The 24,678-nt window shown below is 39.7% G+C and overlaps 1 protein-coding gene across 2 annotated transcripts in view; it reads left to right on the top strand.

The window, feature by feature from the left end:
• Positions 1 to 1,852: 1,852 nt before the first annotated feature.
• pds5b (PDS5 cohesin associated factor B) overlaps positions 1,853 to 24,678 on the top strand; it is a 100,468-nt gene continuing 77,642 nt past the window's right edge. For both annotated transcript variants that reach the window (XM_003219158.4, XM_016992609.2), the window contains exons 1-2: positions 1,853 to 1,972; positions 23,729 to 23,851. In XM_003219158.4, the coding sequence (XP_003219206.1) occupies positions 23,744 to 23,851 (108 nt within the window). In that variant the 5' untranslated portion in view covers positions 1,853 to 1,972; positions 23,729 to 23,743. The remainder of the gene's footprint in view (positions 1,973 to 23,728; positions 23,852 to 24,678) is intronic.

The raw sequence follows: 24,678 nt of genomic DNA on the forward strand, positions 1-24,678 counted from the left end.
ATTATTTCCTGGAGGATGGACTGGTTGGATCTTCTTGCGGTCCAAGGCACCCCTTGGACCGCAAGAACTCTGGTGCTTTTGAACAGCACCAGAGTTCAAAAGCATCTATCTTCCTTCGCTCAGCCTTCCTTATGGTCCAGCTCTCTCATCCATAGGTTACTATGGGGAATACCATTACTTTCACTATGCGGATCTTCATTGTCAGTATGATGTCTCTGCTTTTCACTATTTTATCGAGGTTGGCCATTGCTCTCCACCCAAGAAGTAACGTCTTCTGATTTCTTATCTGCAGTGATCTTCACGTCTAGAAATACAAAGTCTGTCACTGCCTCCATGTTTTCTCCCTCTATATGCCAGTTATCAATTAGTCTGGTTGCCATAATCTTGGTTTTCTTGATGTTTAACTGCAACACAGCTTTTGCACTTTCTTCTTTTCTAAATGGAATACTACTAATAATAATAAGGATAATAATCATATAATGGCATATAATAATATAATAATAATGGAATATAATAAAATAAAAATATAGCAATAATATCTAATAATAATAATAATAATAATATAGTTGCAAAGATACCCCTAGTGATCATCTAGACAATTTAATAAATGATGGATTAATACTAATAATAATGATGATGATGTTAATAATAATAATAAATAGAATATAATAATAATATATTGGCATATATTGTCGGTGGTGCAGTGTGTTAAAGCACTGAGATGCTGAATTTGCAGACTGAAAGATCGCAGGTTCGAATCCGGGGAGCGGAGTGAGTGCCTGCTGTTAGCTCCAGCTTCTGCGAACCTAGAGTTCGAAAACATGCAAATGCGAGTAGATCAATAGGTACTGCTCCGGCGGGAAGGTAATAACGCTCCATGCAGTCATGTTGGCCACATGACCTTGGAGGTGTCTACGGACAACGCTGGCTCTTCGGCTAGAGATGAAGATGAGCACCAACCCCCAGTTGGACACGACTGGATTTAACATCAGAAGAAACATTTACCTTTAACTTTACTAATAAAATAATAAAGAAATATAATAAAAATAATAAAATAATAATAAAATATAATAATAATGGTATATAATAACAATATATAACATAACAATGATAATATAGCTGCAAAGGTACCCCTAGTGGTCATCTAGACAATATAATAAATAATGGAATATAATAAAAATATAATATAGTCATGGAATAGAATAATAATTAAATATAATAATGGCTCTCCATGCAGTCATGCCGGCCACATGACCTTGGAGGTGTCTACGGACAACGCCGGCTCTTTGGCTTAGAAATGGAGATGAGCACCAACCACTAGAGTCGGTCACGACTGGACTTAATGTCAGGGGAAAACCTTTACTTTTTTACCTACAATAATGCATAATAATAAAAATAATATACAAATCATATACTAGAACTCTCAGGATTCCATTGCATTGAGCCATGGCAGTTAAAGTGGTTATCAAACTTCACTAATTCTACAGTGTAGATCACATCTGTCAAACTCAAGTCCTGCGAGTTTGATTACCTCGCCAGGCACGGGCAAACTTCGGCCCTCCCGGTGTTTTGGACTTCAACTCCCGCCATTCCTAACCGCCTACCGTTAGGAATGGCAGGCATTGAAGTCCAAAACATCCGGAGGGCCGAAGTCTGCCCACGCCTGGTTTAGCTCATTCGCCCTGCGCTTCCTCTCCCAACCTGCAGGGGCCGCTGCTGCCTCACTTTGGCGCCGGCCTCTCCACTCAGCGGCGGGGTCCCTCGGAAAGAGACGAGTTGGCGCCATTTTGAAGCCGACGAAGGGGAGGTGGGAGGGGGAGTTGCGGAAGGGGAGGGAGGGAGGGGGCTGACGGCGGGCGCTGATTGGCTGCGGCGGCCGCGAGCGACGGCAGTGGTGTCCGAGCGGGCGAGAGAGAGAGCGAGGAGGTTCTGCCTTGTCTCGGCTCCAGCCTCGACCACCACGGCTTTAAAGGTAAGAGACAGAAAAAGCCCCTTCGCTGCCTTTCGCTACTGACGAGGAGTCTGTTTTGGCGCCTCTCTTCCTCCTCCCAATTTTCCCTCACGCCGCCATCCTTCCCTTCGCCTCAGCCGTTCCTCGCATATTGAACTTGCCGCCCTTTTCCTGCCTGCGTGGGTTGTGGCTTTTTTCTGGGCCTCTTTTTTTGCCTTCCCCGCCTTTCCCCCCTTTCGTTTCCGAGGAGGAGGTTTCCCTCAGCGCCCCGTCTGCACTTGAGCATTCAATGCGGTTCGAAACCGAGGAGGGAATGCTCACAAAAGCGCACAAAAAAAGGACGCCTTGTTTGGGTGGCTTCCCTGAGGGCCGCAAACGGGTTCTGTGCATGTCCACTTGTCAATCGCTTGCACTTTCTTCTATCCCGGTTTGAAACTGCGTTCCATGCTCGGTGTAGATGGGGCCTCCAGAGTGGATTCTTTCCCTTCCCTTTCAAGTCTTGAACCGTGGCTCTTCTAAGGTTTGCCTTCTCTTATTCGGCCTAGTCCTTTTCCTGCCCTGCTGCCTTGGGGTGGAGGAGGAGTAGGGGGAAGGGGCTTCCAAATGCCTTCTACTTTCTCCATTCTCTGAGGAAGTTCCTTGTCTATGTGTCTATGTCTCGCTAGCCGTCTCCGGTATAACAGATCCAAACTGCAGGCTTTAGTATGGATCTACAGCAGGCATGGGCAAACTTCGATCCCTTCCTTCAGGTGTTTTGGACTTCAACTCCCACAATTCCTAACTGCCTATTCTTCTGGGGTTTGCCTTCTCTTCAGCCTAGTCCCCTGCATTCCTGCCTTGGGATGAAGGAGATGAGGAAAAGGCTTCAGGAGGAGTCCAAACTACAGTAGAGTCTCACTTATCCAAGCTAAACGGGCCGGCAGAACCTTGGATAAGCGAATATCTTGGATAATAAGGAGGGATTAAGGAAAAGCCTATTAAACATCAAGTTAGGTGATATTACAAATTAAGCACCAAAACATCTTGTTATACAACAAATTTGACAGAAAAAAGTTCCATATGCAGTAATGTTATGTTGTAATTACTGTATTTACGAATTTAGCACCAAAATATCATGATATATTGAAAACATTGACTACAAAAATGCCTTGGATAATCCAGAACCTTGGATAAGCGAGTCTTGGATAAGTGAGACTCTACTGTACCTTTTTCCAAATGCGTTCTCCTTTTTCAGAGGAAGTTCCTTGTCTGTGTGTCTTATGTCTTGCTAGCTGTCTCCAATATAACAGTTCCAAACTGTGCTGGTTTTAGTATGGATCTACAGCAGGCATGGGCAAACTTCGACTCTCCAGGTGTTTTGGAGTTCAACTCCCACAACTCCTTAACAGCCTGTTCTTCTGGGGTTTGCCTTCTCTTCAGCCTAGTCCCCTTCCTGTCCTGCTGCCTTGGGATGGAGGAGACGAGGAAAGGGCTTCAGGAGGAGTCCAAACTACCTTTTTCCAAATGCCTTCTACTTTTCTCCATTCTCTGAGGAAGTTCCTTGTGTCCCTAGCCGTCCCCAATATAACAGGTCCAAAACTCTGCTGGTTTTAGTATGGGTCTACAGCAGGCATAGGCAAACTTTGCCCCCTTCCTCCAGATGTTTTGGACTTCAACTCCCACAATTCCCAACATCCTAACATTCCATAGCATTGAGCTATGGCAGTTAATTTAATTATTTATTTTCACAAATTAAAACCTTTTTGTGGAACCAGGCCTTTCCTGAAAATCAATAATAGGCAGTGATCAGACAGTTACGGGTAATGAACATCTTTTGAATGCTATTTTGGACCTGGCAGTGCTTTTACACGGCCTAAAGGAAATGGAGTTTTTAGGATTCTAGTATAACTGTTTTAATGGAGAACCTCAGTAGCTTGAGGGTAAGGCAATTTTAATGGTATATTGCCTTAATTTATTAATTTGTTATATATGGTTTACGTAGTGTATAATCTGTTTATTTGGTTATATGATGTTTTTTGTTGAATTTTTATGTTAGTTAGTTTTTGCTGCTTTCAACCATTGTTATACCACTTTGAATCCCACCCATGGGAGAAAAGTAGGATAAAAATAAATAAATAAAACAGGCATTTAAAGTGGTGTTAATTTGCTTGCCGCAAGAAGCACCTTCCTCCAGTCTCCAAGGAAGTTCCTTGTATGTCTCTGTGTTGCTAGCCGTCTCCAATATAATAGTTCCAAACTGTGTTGGTTTGTAGCATGCAGATCTGGGGTACATCTTCACTGTAAAATTAATGCAGTTTTAACTCCACATGAACTAATAACTAGGACACCTTTGTTCAAGCAATATCAGAGTATGGTCAAGATGGTAAAAGTTATGAATGAGGAAGAATAAACAACTTAGGAGATACTACAGCAATGTGCTTTGGCCTGAGCCTACTAGGAAGGGCAAGACTGCCTCTCCTTTCCTCTCATGGTGGGGGCATCAACTCTTTAGAATTGAAGCAGTTTAACCCCACTTTAACAGCTATCGTTCAGTGCTATGGAATCTCGGGAGTTGTAGTTTGGTGAGATAACAGCACACATCAAACAGGTTGTAACATTACAATACCCATGATTCCATAACATTGTGCCATGTCAAACTACTAATTTTACAGTGGAGATATGCACCCTGAGACTGGGAATGTTGTTGGATCTAATTGTGGTTGCATCCCTGAAGGAACCATATTAGTGATTTTAAATTCTAAGGTTTTGTACGTCATTGATTTACTCAAAGGAAAGGTTAGGAGAGAAAAGAGATTCATACAGAATGAAGAATTCCAGATATGAGATCCCTGACATTATGGAAACTCTATTTTAGAGTAAAGCAGTCCTGATTGTGACAAATCATAATTATGGTGGTTCATGACAGAAAGTACAAGGGGCCTTGCTTCATTATGTAAAGCAAAGTAAACCAGGGATGCATATGAAACTACTTTAACTGCCATCACTCAATGCCATAGAACAGACATGGGCAAACTTTGGCCCTCCAGGTGTTTTGGACTTCAACTTCCACAATTCCTAACAGCTGGAATTATGCACTCTTAACTTGCCTGTCCTAAGATGTGTCTTTGTCTCACTAGCCATCTCCAATATAACAGATCCCAACTGTGCTGGTTTTAGTATGAATCCCACCCTGTGAAATTGATGTGCCTACATTGTAAAGTCAGTGTAGTTTGACACCTCTTTAGTTTCCATGGGTCAGTTCTATGGAATTATGGGAGTTGCAGCTTGGCAAGGTCTTTATCCTTCTCTACCAAAAGAGGTCTGATACCATGCCCAGGATTCCATAGCATTGAGCCATGGCAGTTAAAGAGGTGTTAAACAATTCTAATTCTTGCCTGTCCTAAGATATGCCTTTCTCGAATTTCTGAGGAAGTTCCTTGCCTGTGTGTATATGTCTCGATCACTGTTTCCAGTATAGCAGATCCAAATTGTGCTGGTTTTAGTATGGATCTACACCAGGTATGGGCAAACTTTGGCTCTCCAGGTGTCTGTTAGGAATTGTGGGAGTTGAAGTCCAAAACCTGGAGGGCAGAAGTTTTCCCATACCTGATCGACACTAAAAAATGAATTCATCTAAGTATGAAATTAATACATTGGTGACACTTTATTAGTTGCTGTAGAATTATGGGAGCTGTAGCTTTAGTCTTCTCCTCCCTAGAATTTGCTGCCTCACTAAACTATAACTCCATAGCATGGAGCCAAGGCAGTTAAAGTGGCATCAGACAGCATTAATTCTACAGTGTTGCATGTATCCTTATACTCTTAATTTGACTGCCCCAACATGTGTCTTTCTGCAATGTATATCTTGTCTCCAATATAATAGATCCAAACTGTGCTAGTTTTAGTATTCAGATCTGGGGTACATCTACATTGTGAATGAATGCAGTTTGACACTGCCTTAACTTCCATAGCTAGTGCTATGGAATCATGGGAGTTGTACTGTATAATGTCTGTAGGCTTTGCTGCAAATGAGTGTAGATGTCTCACTAAAATAAAACCCCTATAATTTCATAGCATTGAACCATAGCAGTTTAAGTGGTTTCAAACTGCAGTCATTCTACAGTTTTAGATGCATCCTTATACCCTTTTGACTGTCTGGCATAAGATGTGCCTTTTTCCGGTCTCCAAGGAAGTTCCTTGTGTGTGTTGCTAGTCATCTTCAAAAGCAAATCCAAACTGTTGGTTTTAGAATGAATCTACACTTTAAAACTAATACAGTAGAGTCTAGGACTTGGAGCAATGGGTTCAAATTATAGGAGAGGAGATTCCACCTGAACATTAGGTTGAACATCCACATTGTAAAATTGATACAGTTTGACATCACCTTAACTTCCATGGCTAAATGTTATGGAATTATGGGTGTTGTAGTTTTGCAAGGTCTTTTTCCTTTTCTTCCAAAGATTGGTGTTGGCTCACCAAACTACAATACTCAGGATTCCATAACATTGAACCATGGCAATTAATTAAATTATTTTTTTCACAAATTAAAACCTTTTGTGGAACCAGGCCTTTTCTGAAAATCAATAATAGGCAATGGCCAGACAGTTATGGGTAACTGACATCTTTTGAATGCTATTTTGTACTTGGCAATGCTTTTATCCAGACTAAAGGAAATAGAGTTTTTAGGATTCTAGTATAACTGTTTTAATGGAGAACCTCAGTAGCCTGAGGGTGAGACAATTTTAATGGTATAATGCCTTAATTTATTAATTTGTTATACAGTATATGGTTTACATAGTGTATAATATTTTTATTTGGTTATATGATATTTTTTGTTGAATTGTTTATGTTATGTTTATGTAGTTTTAGCCGCATTTAACAATTGTATGCTGCTTTGAATCTCACCCATGGAAGAAAAGGGGCCTTGCTTCATTATGTAAAGCAAAGTAAACCAGGGGTGCATATGAAACTACAGTAGAGTCTCACTTATCCAAGCTAAACAGGCCAGCAGAAGCTTGGATAAGCGAATATCTTGAATAATAAGGAGGGATTAAGGAAAAGCCTATTAAACATCAAATTAGGTTATGATTTTACAAATTATGCACCAAAACATCATGTTATACAACAAATTTGACAGAAAAAGTAGTTCAGTGTGCAGTAATGTTATGTTGTAATTACTGTATTTACGAATTTAGCACCAAAATATCACGATATATTGAAAACATTGACTACAAAAATGGCTTGGATTATCCAGAGGCTTGGATAAGCGAGGCTTGGATTAGTGAGACTCTACTGTACTTTAATTGCCGTGGCTCAATGCTATAGAAGAGGCATGGGCAAACCTTGGCTGTCCAGGTGTTTTGGACTTCTAACTTCTACAATTCCTAAGAACCGCTGTGCTCTTAGGAATTGTGGGAGTTGAAGTCCAAAATACCTGGAGGGCCAAAGTTTGCCCATGCCTGCTATAGAATCATAGGTGCTATGTATTGGTGAGGCACCAGCAGAGAGGGCTAAAGACCTTGTAATACTACATCTCCCATGGTTCCATAGCATTGAGCCTTGGCAGTTAAATTGGTGTCAAACTGCATTAGTTCTACAATGTAGATGTACCAATGGGAAATCAGGATTTTGTAATAATTTCCAGCAGAGACGTATACATATGGTGTGATGCATATTACACATTGGTGCTTATTATCTTTGGTTTAAAATATTTGTGGGAAAGGTGGCTATTTTTTAATGTTTGTGCAGTTCTTCCTACAGTCTGCAAAACTGTATGTGAGCAGTTGTGTTTGCTTTGGTAATATTAGCCATGTGTAGATAATCCAAACAGGGTACTCTGCATGTATGTGGCAGGATGGTGGTGATAAGTCTTCTGTCATCTGTATATAGATAATGCTTTGTGCTTATAAACTAATGTACATCAGAATCCATTGGTAATGTGTGCTGGGGCTTGTATTTCTACATGTGTAAAGCTGATGCGCAAGGTATAATCTACCCATGGAGATTAGAGTGGTGTTTATTACTGCCACCCCACCCCATCTATCTGTTATACTTTTCTCTATAGGATAATGTATTTAAGTTTTGTGTATGTACAATTTCAGAAGTATAATTGCATGTTGAATTGTAATCTTTTGCTTTGGGAAATTTTCACACTTCAAATTGTATAGAAGCCTAAATAAGGTTGTTGTGTAACTAATTTCTGCTTCTATGGCTACTAATTCTGCTCAGCAATCAGGTGTCTTCTCAAAATTCGATTATGCTTCTTTATTTACATTTCTTGTTTGCATTATATATGTGGATAAATATGATTATAACAGGGGCTCTTGTGTTTTTTTGACAGAGGTAATATAATATGATGCATAGCCTGTATTTCATTTGTGTTCAGTCCTTAAACTGTCAAAGGTTTTGAAGTGAGCATTTGGTTTCTTCATCTAAGAGAGGACCTTCTTGATGGTGATGGCCTGATGATGAAATCTTCTCCATTATGAGTTCATTAGATAGCCATTTTATTTCTCTGGTCCCAGCTGAAACTTTTTAAAAAGAGTTCTCCTGGGCTTCTTATTTTTCCATCAAAATAAGAGACCTGTTTTATGTCATTTTATCTGTTGTTTCTACTGTTGTTGGTTTTTATATTGTCATTCTTTTTTCATTTATTATATTTTATACACTTTATGAAGATGCCCTATAATGATGGGATCTTTAAATTAGAGTTGTTAGCTCAAAACTGGGAGAGAAAAATAGCAGGAGTATACACAATGTGTAGGTGTGTGGAAGGGGAATGTGGCATAACATGGGTATCTTACTTTATTATTTACAAAGCATGTGTATTTGTATATGAGAAGTTAGTTGATTTTGTAATAAGTTACTGCATTGTATTTACAAAACTGATGTATGTACAGTCTGCATGCATTTCTAAATCCAGTGTTGAATGAGTAGATATTTGCTAGTATAGGCTTAAATACCTCTGATACATGTTGTCTACAAAAAAATTAGAAGCCTTGTAATGTTTAAATAGCACTCAGGAAGGCTAAACATTATAAGGTCAAAAGGCTGGGTTCAGTTTCAAAGGAAACGTTTTATTGTCATTCTGAAGCTGCTTTTTTAGAAGAAGAGCCACATTTTAGGGTGTTGTATTAAGTGAATAGAAATGTTTTTAGGGAAGAATCACATATATAGATTATCTGCAAAGTAACTAGGTTGCTGGTGTTTATTTTATTTAAGGTATAAGGCAACTTTTTATCTGATATTGAGTAGAAGCTGTGTGAAGTTGAGAGACATGCCTCATGGGACAAGGGACCTATGCTTCCGGCATACTTAATTTCTTCAGAGTATGGATGGCTAAACTGAAGTTGGAGTGAATGTCTTGTAACTTAAACTCAAGACTGAAAGATTAAAGAAAATCCTTATTTGTACAGATCTGCTCAGAAGTCAGCCCTTTCAGTTCAGTGGGACTTACTCCTGTATAAAGGTATATGAGATTGCAGCATTAAAGGAATATTATATACAGAAATGTGTTAGCAAAAATTTTAGTGTCTGTATTCTAATTCTGAAAAGGTAACTGATTTGGAGTACCAGTAAAGGAAATTGTATATACAGTGAAATAATACATCATAAAATGTATCCCATATTTAGAAGAAATAAAAGAAATATAAGAAATACAGTAATAGATGTGTTTTAACTGCTTGAATGCTAACAAAGGACAGTCAGAAAAATTAAGAGTAATAAAGGATTTAGAGCTAACGTGGGCAGAAAATCCAAATCAGTTTATTCCCCTAAAACTATTGGGCATTTTTTCAGCTAATTTACCAAAACCTTTTTGCTTTAGAAGGGAAGTCAGAAAGTCAGCCCAGATAAAAAGGCAGTAATGGCTGATTTCATGAAATTCACAGGGAAGTTAAAATGGCAAAGGATTATGACACAAAATGCCTAGAGATATAGTAGATGCATTTGAACTGTGGTATTGGAGGAAAATTCTGAGAGTGCCTTAGACTGCATATTCCAGTCCATACCCCAGGAAATAATGTCTGACTGCTCACTGGAGGGAAGGATATTAGAGGCAAAGTTGAAGTACTTTGGCCATATAATGAGAAGACAGGAAAGCTCGGAGAAGATAATGATGTTGAAAAAAAATGGAAGGAAAAAGGAAGAGGGGCCGACCAAGAGCAAGATGGATGGATGGTATCCTTGAAGGAGCTGGGGGTAGTGATGGCCGATGAAGCTCTGATGTGGGCTGGTCCATGAGGTTACGAAGAGTCAGAAGCGACTGAACGAATAAACAACAACAGTGGATATGTGGAAATGGTCATTTGCCATGACACAGTTTAATTCTGAATGGGATTTTAAAGCAAGATATGTTTTCAGAGTGTTTGGATACACAGACCACAATATACTGAACAGTTGATTGGAATGTAAATTGCTAAGAAAGTCCAGCACAGTTGTTATTATATTTAGGACAGCAAATTTCTTTTAAAAAATGATGTTAAATATTTAAGAAGTCTATAGAAGATAATATGGCTTGCCTTACAATCTATTCTGACTATTCTAACTACAATGGTTCATTGCTATGGAATCCTTGGAGTTATAACTTCACAAGGTCTTTAGCCTTCTTTGCCAGATTGCTGATGCCTCACCAAATTCCAAATTCCAGGACTCCATATAATTGATCAGTTTATTTAAAGTGTCAAATTCTACAGTATAGATACACCCCTAATCAACTGTGTCAAATTGTATTCACACTTGGATCTTAAAAGAAATCAAAGATTAACATATTTAGAAAAGAATTAAAGTATATTTGTGAATAATACAAAATAATCTGGGATTGTCTTGTCTAAAACAGTGTTAAAAGCTCTAAAAGGATTTTTCCCAATTAAATTGCAGATGACATTGAATGTCAACATGTCTTTTAATTTCATAGAAATACATATTGGATTTGCATCAATGTTTTTTTAAACATGAAAATAGATTTTTATTGGCATTCTTGTTTTAATTTTTATTATTAAAATTAAAGAACATTTCTAAAGTTTCTTCTTGCCTAACTCAAAATTAGTAGGTAAAGTGAAATTTCATTGCAAACATGGTAGCTATACCAATACTTTGTAAGTCAGAATTAATTATTGTCGTAGTCATCCACAATAAGTTATTATCAAACATAAGATTCCACCTGAACATCAGGAAGAACTTCCTGACTGTGAGAGCTGTTCGGCAGTGGAACACTCTCCCCCAGACTGTGGTGGAGGCTCCTTCTTTGGAGGCTTTTAAACAGAGGCTGGATGGCCATCTGTCGGGGGTGCTTTGAATGCGATTTCCTGCTTCTTGGCAGGGGGTTGGACTGGATGGCCCATGGGGTCTCTTCCAACTCTACTATTCTATGATTCTATGAAGTAGCAGGAAAATAAATTTCTTTTTCAGTCTGTAAATAAATATGCCAATGGGAATGTAGATGACATTTTGTTGTAGAAATGTACTGTTGAGATATTGTTAATCACTGACATGAAAAGAAAAAAATAATAAAAGCAAGACTTTTGTGACCAGGACTGTGAAATAATTATACAGTGCAGCATAGCTTTCAAGATCAGATGGGATTTCGTTTCCTCACAGGCTCCAAAATTTGCTAGTATGGTGATAGTAAATTGAGAGTATTCTATCTCATAGTCACTAATGAAGATAAGCCCAAAATAAACATAATACCTAATTAATGGCAGTGTATCTCTAAATATTCTGGAGTGTATGCTGGAAGTGTATTTCTAAATATGGGATACATTTCTATAAAATGTAGGTGTTGTCACTGATATAGTGTTGTAATCTTTTAACCTCTGTGCTATAAGATTAAAAATATTGTATGATTTCTGATCCCGGTGATTGTTCTAGTGCATTCCGGGTTAGGATTGTGGTTAGATTTTAATTTCCCCATGGAAATTATAATATGTTCTCCAAGAGAAAAATGGTTCATTTCCCCCAAATGAGGCCAACTGACTGACAACCAGGGCATGCTGCTTCTGCTTCATTGCATCCTGGCTTGCTGGGAGATGGCATGGGACATTTTTGTCCTAATACTGTATATGGTATTACATTGGCTAGGACCAGAAGATCCCAGTAACAAAAAGCAATTCATTTTTGGAGCAGTTAAGCTATACTTGTTTTTATCCTGTTAAAAATAAATACATAAAAGCTGCATATCTCATGTGACTATGATTCTATGGAGTTCTCCTAAATCATATGTATACGGTTAGGAAGGGGTCCTAACTGTACTTTGGGGTACTTTGATTGTGCTTTTCCTGCATGGCAGGTGGTTGGACTAGATGGCCCATGTGGTCTTTTCCAACTATATTATTCTATGATTCTATGACTGAAATTTGGATAACTGTTAGTAACTGTGGTAGACTATCTAAATTTTATGACTAGTTAGGCGTGGATGCTGCAACAATAGTTGAGACAGAAAAACTAAAATGTCCTAATATGTCACAGTTAAACAAAGGCCATTTATGACTAAATGCTTTTAAAAGTGTTACATCATGGATCACAAATGATTAATCTGTCAGTGATGGTAATAACACAAAATTTATTTATTTATTACATGCATTTATACCCCGCCCTTCTCACCAAGGGGACTCAGAGCGTCTAACACAAAATGGCAAGCCAGGCTTCTCTGAACCAAGCATGAGCAATTGCCAAGCATGGATTGTCCAGCCCTCATTGAGTTGCCATTGAAATTGTATCTCTCCCCTAATTTGTTTATTTAAATTCTCCTTTCCAGTTCATTTCACATTCTCCAGACAATTTTTCTGGGCTTTTGGCCTTTCTTGGCCAAAAAATGTCAGGAAATTCTGAAATGTGATATAGGGTATTCAAAAATTGGAAAGTGCTGGAAGACCTCGGGACCTCGGAAATTGTTTTGAGGGGCATTCTGAGGCCCAAAGGTTGCTTATCCCACTCTGAAATTTGGGAGCAAGTGGATCAGAGCAGTTATTTTGTTAGTTTTTATGCTGGTTGGTTTTGGCTCATTAGTCTTCTGCCATTGACTGTCCATGAACAGACCTATGCCATTGGAGAAGGCGCTTGTATGGCTGTTGGCTTCCAAATGTGTATTGAGTGTTTTAACGACCACTGCATAAACATCTAACCTCAAGCTTCATCTAATGTGTATAGCTGAATAGGGGGCCAGGGACCATCCCCACTGACATTCTGGATCCTTTGAAAATCAGTTCAAGTGTAGAGATGTTCCTGCCTGTTTCTTAGCTGTTAGCCAAAGTTCTTCTAGAAAGCAATGAAAGAGAAACATGGATGCTCATAAATAGTCTTTTTAATTCTCCTAATACCCATAAGCTATACTTTGTGAACACAGAAACCCAATGCTAAAGCTGTTTCAAGGCTATTTCACCTTTAACAGCAAATGCAAATATCTTATTAGAGTTCACTGTATACTTTCTTGTTATCATAATATCAAGGAAAGGAAAAGTTTTCAGAAGAGAAAAAATCTGTAAAACCTGAAGCAGTACTTTGAGTGCAAACAATCCATAATGATTATCTTAATTTATTGAATATGCAAAGCAGAGGCCTCTGAAGTGAAATGTCTAGGTTTAGAGTCAAATCAGCATTGAACTGAACTGAACTGGCTTAATTATAAGGGGTTAGGAACATGCTGGAGTATGTGCTGAAAATCAGGGTCTCTAAGTTACCACTTTTTACCTTTGGACATCTTTGAAATATTTCTTTTGTGCAGAAGTGCAGGGAGATGTTTTCTCAATGGTCATGGGATGCTAGTGCTTCAATAGTTGCTCTGACTCCCTATGTTTCCAAGCCTGATTTAAAGTGTTGATTCTGACCTTTGACACTGGAAATGGCTTGGAGCCAGATGTCCTGGAAGGGTATCTCTCATATATTCCAGCCCAAACGGCTAGCCCTGTTTATTCAACCTGTCAGATGTTGGAGACTGGTAGTTTCCTCCAAGTTGCGAAGAACTAGTTTCATATTTGTTTCCATTGTCTATACATATCATTTTTCCTTTAAAAATGGTACAGCGTTCTAACTGATGACTTGTGGGTTGACATCAGTCCACAGACCATCACTTTTTAGTGACTGTGTCCTAAGCAATCTTCAGCGGCCTTCCTTATTGTGTTCTTGTTGAAAGACAATAGACAAGTACTTAGAAGAGATAGCTCTTTTTGCTCTTCCCAATATCTCCAGCACCTACTGTGTTTCCGCTCTAACCAAAAGCATATTATATTTTGTAGCTGTCCTTATATACCTTTCTGAATAATTTATGATGCTGCATTTAATTTCACTGTATTTTATTCTTTAACTTAGATAATCTGCCTTTAGAACTGCTGTTTATCAGAATAAAATATCAGTAGATACTTTTCAGTAATTAAAAAATGAAAATTATTTTGCTGCCATCACAGCATTCTTTCTCAGCCTAGGGCTCCCAAATGTTGAACTATAATCTCACTATTTTTCATTCTTATCTCTGCTGGCTGTGGATGATGAGGATTGGAGACTCTAGATTGGGACAGTTGTTTTGTGAGCTCTGTCACATTTAAAAGGTGATGTGATGCAGATCTAGGATAACACACTTGCAGAAGTGTGGGAAAGTCTAACATTCCATGATTGCCTCCTATGGAAATACGTTTCTGTTTTCATCTTATGTTGCATAGATGGTATGGCATAATTTGAGAAAGCCTGAAAAATGTGACAAGCAAACAAACACACATCAGATTTTTTCCCCTTCCTATGGAAATTTGTACTCTTGCAGCTGGGGTTGAATGGAGTTGTGGTTATACAGTCTCTGTATAAGCATTGCTGTAGTTGATGAGATTGTATAACAATGAGAAAAATTTATGATGTGAGAAAATGATTGATATTATCATGTTTACTACTTGTGATTATTAAAGTTGGAATGTCAAATATACTTTTTAAAACCTGCTGTGAACGTGGCTTTAGGCAAGTTTTGTGTTCTCTTATTCTCAATCAAGGACTCTTTAATTTGTGGATTTAATAGTTTGACTTAACTGGCACTGCAATTGAGGGCTCATCTACGGCAAGGGTGGCCAACTTCAGAGGGCATGGGGTCATTTTTCGCCACTGTATAATTTCCAGTTACATTTGCGGCAAAAAACTGCAGTTTTAAAATATTTGAGGGTACGTGAGAGCTTGAGGGGTTGTAGAGGTGAGTTTGTCCCATTTTGTTTTCTTCCTGCAGCAAAAATATTTTTGTTGTCTATGTCAGAACTCCTTAAACGTTTTATGTGACCCCGGTTATATAAGTATTTAAAATAGTTATACAAATCAAGCATTTACTGATAGTGAATCATAAAGAATTGTATTTTAAAACAGTTATTTTATAGACAAGTAATTTTATCATTTATTAAAAATGAAAAGCAGTGTACATACTAATGAGATGGAGGTTTTAGTTATTTTTACATAAAGAATTTAATCTTGGCTGAATATATGATACTGCAGGAATGCTTGGTTTACAGTGAGAGTGACAGAATATACTCTGTTGGTTCTTCTTTTTTTCTCCTGAATCGGGGGACCCCAATGGGGTGTTGGGGGAGGTTTATTTATTTATTTCGTATCAAAAGCATTGCATAAATTAGTATAGAACTGATAAAAATAGAATGTGATGACTTATGGGCCATGTAGTCCCGTTCCTAGTACTATTGTGACAGATGAAGAGGAAAACTTGGGTTTCCCACCGTTTCTGCCAGATTTGGAGCCCTTGCAGCTGCAGGATGTTTGCCCACAAGAAGTCAGACAAACAAGCCTTGAGGAGAAATCTCCCCCATTTTCTCGCCGTCTTTATTATAATCAAGATAGACACGTGCGGGAGGCGACTCGCAGAAGCGCCCGGATAGCTGCCAGACAATTAGATGATTAAGTCTATTTCCCTTGGGAAAGTTTAAGGAGTCTTGCATCTGGACAGTATAGGTTTCGGTTCTTGTTCCCCAGAGAAAGTGTGCTTTGGCGGGAAAACAAGATCCTATATAGATGCTTGGCCACAAAGGATTCCTTGCGGAGTCAATTCGTCAGCTTCGGGAGTAGATTGTGTGTGGACTACGCTACTCCAGTTTCCAGGACCTTGATCTCGTTCCAGCCCTGCCTTGTTCCCCGGACCTTGCCACGGATTTCGCCACGGACCCTGTTCTTGCTCCTCGCTTCTTGTTGCCTTGAATCAAGCCTTGTTTGCCAAGAATCTAGTTTGCTTCCTAGCCTTGCATTAAGCTCCATGGACTAAAGGACCTTGTCATCTCCCCTCACTTTGCTTGGCAAAGTGAGTGTTTCGGTTATTGGATTACAACTTTGGACCTTAATATTTCATATTGGACATTGTTTTCTTGGACTAATTTTGACCTTTCCTGAAAGGTCTACTTCTGAACTATTTTCTACACTTGCTTTTATTAACTTTATATATTTCCTCAATAAAGATATTAGATAGATTCTGGCCTCTGTGTATGGTTATTGGTGCTCTGCAGCCTGGGTCCTGACATAGAAGGAGCACAAGTGGCTAAATCTCTTTTGACTAAAAACGGGCAACAGCGATCACATTGTCTGTAGCCTCAAACAATTCTTCCTCTGTACATGATGCAGGACATTGCGGACAAGCATACAGATGTGGAGTTGTCTGCTCTGCTCCACAATCACACAAGGTGGAGGATTCTTTTAGGTAGTGCCATTTTGCCAGGTTGTCTTTTGATCTGCCCACTCCACTTCTGAGTCTGTTCAGGGACTTCCAGGTTGCTCATTCTTAGTTTGCCCCTGGAGGCAGACCTTCTTGGGGGGCTATCCAACTGTTACTGGGGGAATGTTAAGAGAAGTGGTGGTTCTCATGAAGCTTTTTCTTGATTTGCGTCTACTGGGAGGAGGCTGATAGCCATGCAGTGGATGACTTTCCCAGTGTTCAACTTTATTTTTCTCAGCAGTAACTTCCCGTCGCACATCTGGGAGGACAATGCCAGCTAGCTTGTAGAGTTTATCAACAGGTGTAGGTTTGAGACATCCCGTGATTATTCTGCATGTTTCATTCAATACTATGTTCACTTGCTTCGCTTAGGCAGACTTGTGCTAAACAGGGCAGGCATATTCAGCAGTTGAGTAAGACAAGGCCAGGCTGATGTTCTTATTAATTTTGGGTCTGCACCCCATGCGCTGCCAGTAAGTTTCTACAAGATGTCATTGCGTGCAACTACTTTGTGCTTGGTGTTCATGCAGTGTTTCCTATATGCTAGTGTTCCAACTAAGGTGACACCAAGATATTTAGGATGGAAACATTAGAAGTGTCTGTACCTCTAATTTAAATGGCCCTAGGTTGCAGAATGAGTCATGTGCCTGAAATGGACCCACATTCACTAGGTTTAGGAAGCTTTGGTTTACATGACTGCACTGCCGTTTAGTTTCAGAATCCAAATTATTTGCACTGAACTGGATTATTTATTTATTTACAGTATTTATATTCCGCCCTTCTCACCCCAAAGGGGACTCAGGGCGGATCACATTGTACACACATAGGGCAAACATTCAATGCCCATAAACACATCAAACAGAGACCGAGACAGACAGATGCAGAGGCAAGTTAACCTTCTCCTGAGGGGATGTTCGATTCTGGCCACAGGGGGGAGCAGTTGCTTCATCATCCACTCTGACGGCACTTCCTCATTCCAGGTCGTAAATTAGTTAAACTTGCCTCCCCACTTTTTTTTTATAAGTGGTACCTTATTTCCTACTTGATAGATGCAACTATCTTTTGGGTTGCTAGGTCAGCAACGAGCAGGGGCTATATTTTATTTTTAATTGACTGGTGCTCACCCCACCATGGGCTGGCCTCGAACTCATGACCTCATGGTCAGAGTGATTTATTGCAGCTGCTCAACAGCCTGCGCCACAGCCTGGCCCTATGAGTCCATGCTGCCATATAATCCAGTTCAATGCAGTTAATCTGGATTCTCGGACTACATTATATGGCAGTGTAGATGGGATCTGAGTGACTTCAGAGGACTTCAGGAACTAAGTTTTAAAAGCTTCATGGAAAAACTTCCTCTTGGTCCTATCACCATCATACCTATAAAGCCTTAAACAGTTCAGGACTTGTCTATCTCCATGATCGCCTCCTCCCCTACGAACCTGTGCGGGCCCTAAGATCTTCCAGTGAGGCCCTTCTCTCGCTCCCAGTGCTGTCCCAAGTGCGGCTGGTGGGGACAAGGGAGAGGGCCTTCTCGGTGGTGGCTCTGGAACTCTCTCCCCAGGGAGATTAGATTGGCTTCTTCATTGCCCATCGTCTGCCGGGAATTGAAAATGTGGATGCGCTCTTGAGTGAATAAGCCCATAAGACATGCAATCTGTTTACAAATATGTATGGCACTTTATCACTGTTCCTCACTCTATATGTTTTAGCACTTTATGGAATTGTTCCTTTGTTCCTTCCCTATTTGCCTTGATTTTATCAATGGATCTTTGGAGCTTTTTCACTAGTCACCCTCTGCTGTATGTAGCAATTTACGCTTAGGGTTTTAAAGTGCAGTAGAGTCTCACTTATTCAACATAAACAGGACAGCAGAACGTTGGATAAGCGAATATGTTGGCTAATAAGGAGGGATTAAGGAAAAGCCTATTAAACATCAAATTAGGTTATGATTTTACAAATTAAGCACCAAAACATCATATTTAACAACAAATTTGACCGAAAAAGTAGTTCAATACGCAGTAATGCTACGTAGTAATTACTGTATTTATAAATTTAGTACCAAAACATCACAGTGTATTGAAAACATGGACTACAAAAACATTGTCTACTAAAAGGCAGACTGCATTGGATAATCCAGGACATTGGATAAGTGAATGTTGGATAAGCGAGACTCTACTGTAACTGTTATGTTGTTTATATCTTTGTTATATTGTTTTAAATTACTGTTTTAATTACTGATGTATGTAATACTATGTTGTTGTTTTTGGGTTAGTCCCTGTGTAAGCCGCCCTAAGTCCCTTCAAGGAGATGAAGATGGGATATAAGAATAAAATTTCTATTATCATTATCAGGGCCAGCTCAGGATTTCATGGTTTCCATACCAGTCATGGCCTTTTTCAATTAATATGTGGCCTTATACATATAGTCACACCCATGATCTGGAATTTTTCCGGTCAGGATGTTGGTGTTTTTGGTGGATAGGTTGCTTTGAAATACAGTAGAGTCTCACTTATCCAAGCTAAACGGGCCGGCAGAAGCTTGGATAAGCGAATATCTTGGATAATAAGGCGGGATTAAGGAAAAGCCTATTAAACATCAAGTTAGGTTATGATTTTACAAATTAAGCACCAAAACATCATGTTATACAACAAATTTGACAGAAAAAGTAGTTCAATATGCAGTAATGTTATGTTGTAATTACCATATTTATGCATTTAGCACCAAAATATCATGATATATTGAAAACATTGACTACAAAAATGGCTTGGATAATCCAGAAACTTGGATAAGCGAGGCTTGGATAAGTGAGACTCTACTGTAATCAGATCACTGCCTGAGAGGGTTTATATTTTCTGGAACTCCTAACCTCTGCTGGGACAGTAGTTTCATTAAAATGGTCTATCTCCAGAGACAATGAATCTGGGAAGAATTTCTGAATTCGCTGGGGAATTATCTAGCTGCTAGAGATAGTGATTCTGTTGAAGCCCTGTTCGATCTATGAAATAGAGAGATGACCTGGACAAGAGCAGAATTGGGTAAATGACATCAGCAATATGGAGAAATATTTATATTTATTACAACATTTCTATCCCGCCCTTATCACCTCCGGGGGGGGGGGGGGGAGTCAGGGTGGCTTACAACCACTATAAAACAGAGTATTTTAAAAAATTACACTTCAATAAAGAAAGACTCAAGAACAGGTTAAGGCCCATTTTAGAAACTTCGTTGTAACATTCTGAGGGCTCCTTGACAATTTGGTTTTGTCCAGTGAAAACTATCTAAAGAGCTATTGCATCTTAGATCTCAGACTTCTGAGGAGCCATTAGAAAGGAGCTGTGTCTATTGGTCAGTCTCTAATCTCCTTTTCTAAGTGAGGTCCTAGAACAGTGGTTTTCAACCTGTGGGGCCCCAGGTGTTTTGGCCTACAATACCCAGAAATCCCAGCTAGTTTACCAGCTGTTAGGATTTCCGGGAGTTGAAGGCCAAAACATCTGGGAACCCACAGTTTGAGAACGACTGTCCTAGAGCATTTTGGCAACACATCTCCCAGCCTTCTTGGATAAAACAGATTACCTAGATTCATTTGATACCATGAACCATGACATTCTTGTCATCTGGCTGATATGGGACTTGGGTTAGTTTGCGTCATTTTTGACTGAATATTCCCAGAGGTCAGTGCTGGGGGATGATTGTCCAGTTTTTTTTACCATTAGCTTATGGGGTTCCACTCAGGTCAATACTGTCCTCTTTGTTTTTCAACATCTACATGAAGCCACTGAGAGAAGTCATCTAGAGATATGAGGTCTGGGTGAGCCCCCAGATGGCGTAGTGGACTAAGTGACTTGAAGGTTGGGTTGCTGACCTGAAAGCTGCCAGGTTCGAATCCCACCTGGGGAGAGTGTGGATGAGCTCCCTCTATCAGCTCCAGCTCCATGCGGGGACATGAGAGAAGCCTCCCACAAGGATGGTAAAAACATCAAAACATCCGGGCGTCCCCTGGGCAACGTCCTTGCAGACGGCCAATTCTCTCACTCCAGAAGCAACTCCGGTTGCTCCTGACACGAAAAAAAAAAGGTCTGGGTAATATCAGTATGATGACCATATACCTAGATCTATCTCTCCTTTACAACTGATGGCCAAGGAGGTTGTGGTAGTGCTGAATCATTGTCTGGATGGTCAGCCTGTACACTCACATCCAAAGGATTGGATGTGAGTGAATAGGCTGAGGCTTAATCCAGACAGTGGAGGTGATGCTGGTCAGTAGGAAAGCCAACCTAGGTTTGGGATCACAAACTGTTAGGAATGGGGTTACTCTGACTCAGAAATATCATGTTTGCAAATTAGGGTTGCACTTGGACCTAGATGTTCTCTTGGAAAAATAAGTTGCTATAATGGCCAGGTGTGTTTTTGCCCAGCTTTGCTTGGTACACTAGTTGTGCACTTTCATGTAGAAGGCAGTTCTGGCCTCAGTTGTTGATGCATTTGTCTAATTTCTTGATTAGGCTTACGCAATGCACTTTATGAGAAGGTGCCATTGTAAAAGTTTTCTTAAGATACAGCTAATGCAAAATACAGCAGGCAGACTGGTGTCAGGTGTGCATTTTAAAGACCATATAACATGTCTCCTGCAAGAACTACACTGGATTCCAGTTTGTTTCTGAGTTCAATTCAAGATGTTAATGTTGACCTACAAATCTGGGACTAAGATAGCTGAAAGACCTTATTTCTTTACAAAACAAGGGTATCAGCATGGATAAATCTGTGATGATCACACATAACAGAAGTACGGTGTATTGATTCGATTGTTGATTTTCATTATTTTCTTTTTTGTAAGTATCAGAAAGGAATGTTTTGAGATTGTTAAAGTTGAGACTACCTCGTGAGGCGTGGGGGAACCCAGGATACATTACTTACGTAATAAATATTACTTTTAATAATGTTTCACCTCATGGAAAAGGAATGCAGTTGACTTTAGTTGGCTTGTAATTTGCAACTTTATAATAATCAGAATGACAACTGATTAAGCCTTCAAAGCTTACCTGAAGGCTATGACTAATTAGTCTGCCTTTGTGAATGTTATAAGTGCCAAACCACAAATGGCAAACCTTTTCTGCTTTTTATGTTGTACTTCTGTATTGAAGAAAGGGTTTTCACATATCCAGAAGAGGTGAAAGGGAACTTTTCAAGATTTTTTGAGCCCCAATAGACTTCAGTACTTGTTAGTGGTATTTTTAATAGTTTTTTTTCCAAATGAAATGTTTTATTGTGACCTCCTGTAGTATTAGGGATGGATATTAAGTGAGAAGGAAGGACATACAACTTCATTTATTTGTTGGAAGGATGGGGTTCCATATAGTCTGCTGAGAGAGATGTTCCTCAGTGAAGGGCCATTCTTTGTGTCAGCAGCTCTTTACCTGAACATATACGAGGTATGGCAGAAAAGTAATGAGACTGGCAGCACTGTGCATGAACCAACAATACTACCTTTCACATGTCAGTTAGGTTAACCCCTGCTGTAAACGCAGTACAAATTTGAACTTGCTACATTTGCTACAGAATTGTTGAGAATGTCTGATGTAAAGTTGTGTTTGTGAGGTGTGTTATGAAATGGACAGAGGAAAGGAAATATTTCTAAAAAACCTCACAACTGAGCAGAAAGCAAATTGGAGGGATGTGTGTGTTGATCCTCTGAACCTGGAGATCAAATGCGAAAGTCAGGAATGACACACTGCAAAATTTCCACCTCCCAAGAAAGTGAGAATGGGCAGATCAAAAATCAAACCAATGCTCATTTGGTTTTTTTTTTTTTATCATCCAGACAGAATTGGTGTCTCCAAGACAAAGTGTCAATCAAACATTTTATCAGGAAATCTTTAAACTGTTCACATGGATGGTCATCTATTTTGGAATACAAAATGGCGTTAATGGGTTTTTTTTGTCACTGCACACCATATTGTTGTCCTCCAGGTGTGAAGGAGAATCAATGTTAGCAGTGTATTTGGGCATAAAATACCTTCTATGTATACTTGAAAAGGAGCCCCGGGGGCAAAGTGCGTTAAAGCACTGAGCTGGAGACCGAAAGGTCCCAGGTTCAAGCGGCAGGAGCGGCTGCTGTTAGCTCCAGCCAACCTAGCAATTCGAAAACATGCAAATGTGAGTAGATCAATAGGTACCGCTCCGGCGGGAATGTAACGGCGCTCCATGCAGTCATGCCGGCCACATGACCTTGGAGGTGTCTATGGACAATGCCGGCTCTTCGGCTTAGAAATGGAGATGAGCACCAACCCCCAGAGTCAGACATGACTGGACTTAACGTCAGGGGAAACCTTTACCTTTTATACTTGAAAAAAAAAATACCCTCCAAAACCTGGGTCGACTTATACACAAATCAATTCTGAAATAAGGTGTGTATATTTGTTTGGGGGGGGGTGGTGGTGGTGGTGGTAATGAGAAGCTCTCTATGCCATGATCCCTCCCTCGCCCAAAGCAGAGAAAGAAAAGAAGCCCTCCTTCCCCATACATTTTTAGATCAGGCAGATTTCAGCAGCAATGTAGAGGAGCCATTTTGGGTGGCTGAGGTGGGGCAGAATGGGAGTCATTTTTAAGAAGAACTTTTCCCCCATAAGGTTCCCTGTAGAGATCACAGTGACCATTTCTAATGGCCCTGCAGCCACTAAAGGCTGGAGCCTCCGGTGGCGTAGTGGACTAAAGCCTCGTGACTTGAAGGTTGGGTTGCAGACCTGAAAGCTGCCAGGTTCAAATCCCACCCAAGGAGAGCGTGGATGAGCTCCCTCTATTTGCTCCAGCTCCATGCGGGAACATGAGAGAAGCCTCCCACAAGGATGGTAAAAACATCAAAACATCCGGGCGTCCCCTGGGCAACGTCCTTGCAGACGGCCAATTCTCTCACTCCAGAAGCGACTCAAGTTGCTCCTGACACGAAAAAAAAGCCACTAAAGGGAAGATTATCTCCCCCCTCAAAAAGCCCATGTAGAAACATGCATGCAGGTGCTCTATTTGTGCCTTATCAAAATGACTCACTTAAATGTTTAATGTCTTGCCATATTAATTTTTAAAACCATAAGTTGATTAATATCTTAATCTAGTTTTTTCCCCTTTTGTAGGTTTAAATTAGCATCATGGCTCATTCCAAGACAAGAGCCAATGATGGAAAAATCACCTATCCCCCAGGAGTTAAAGAAATATCTGATAAGATTTCTAAAGAAGAAATGGTGCGGCGGTTAAAAGTAAGTGATAATTTTAAAAAATATATTTGGGAATTTGGTTTGGACAGCTTTATATTTATACATTTTCTGTCCAACTGCCATATCCTTTTATTTGCTTTCTACAAATAAAAATAGGACTTTGTGGGTGGAGTAGGTTGCACATGTGGGGGTAGGTTGAAAGCTTCAGATCTGTTGTACAGAGTGGACAAGCTATATCAGTGCACAGTAACACCTCGTTTATTTTTGTGTGATGAAAAGGTGTCATAGTGAACTGTGAATGCTTGGAAAAAGAGATGTGAAGGTCTGCAAAAAGTAGGGGAAACCAACAAGCCCCTTTTCCCATAAAAATTGATTATGAAATAGTAGAGTATCTTGGTGACCGCCAGCATGCCATGGTGGTTTGAGCATTGTACTATGACTCTGGAGACCAGGGTGGGAATCTTCTATAAATGAAGGAAACCTTGGACAAATCACACTCAACATCAGAGGAAGACAAAGGACAAATCTTATTTGAAATAATCTTGTCAAGAAAACCCTGTGATAGGTTTCCTTAGGGTTGCCATAGGTTAGAAAGGACTTGGAAAGCATATAACAAAACAACAGCAAGAAATCATGGTTTTCTTCACCAAACCCAGAGCTTAGCAATAGACATCTATAAGTATTTTATTTAATTTTTTTTGCATGACAGGGTTAAATTAGATGGCTCTTGTCGTTCCAATATTCTGTGAAGGTCTACTTCATCAGTTTTATCTGTATTTGCCATATACATTCCTGAAGGAAGAATTGATTTTGCACATCTGTACCTTAAGATGCATGCCATTATTGATGATTATGAATTGATATATTGT

This window comes from Anolis carolinensis, chromosome 3 (assembly GCF_035594765.1).
Source record: "Anolis carolinensis isolate JA03-04 chromosome 3, rAnoCar3.1.pri, whole genome shotgun sequence".
In the NCBI taxonomy this organism is placed as follows: domain Eukaryota; kingdom Metazoa; phylum Chordata; class Lepidosauria; order Squamata; family Dactyloidae; genus Anolis; species Anolis carolinensis.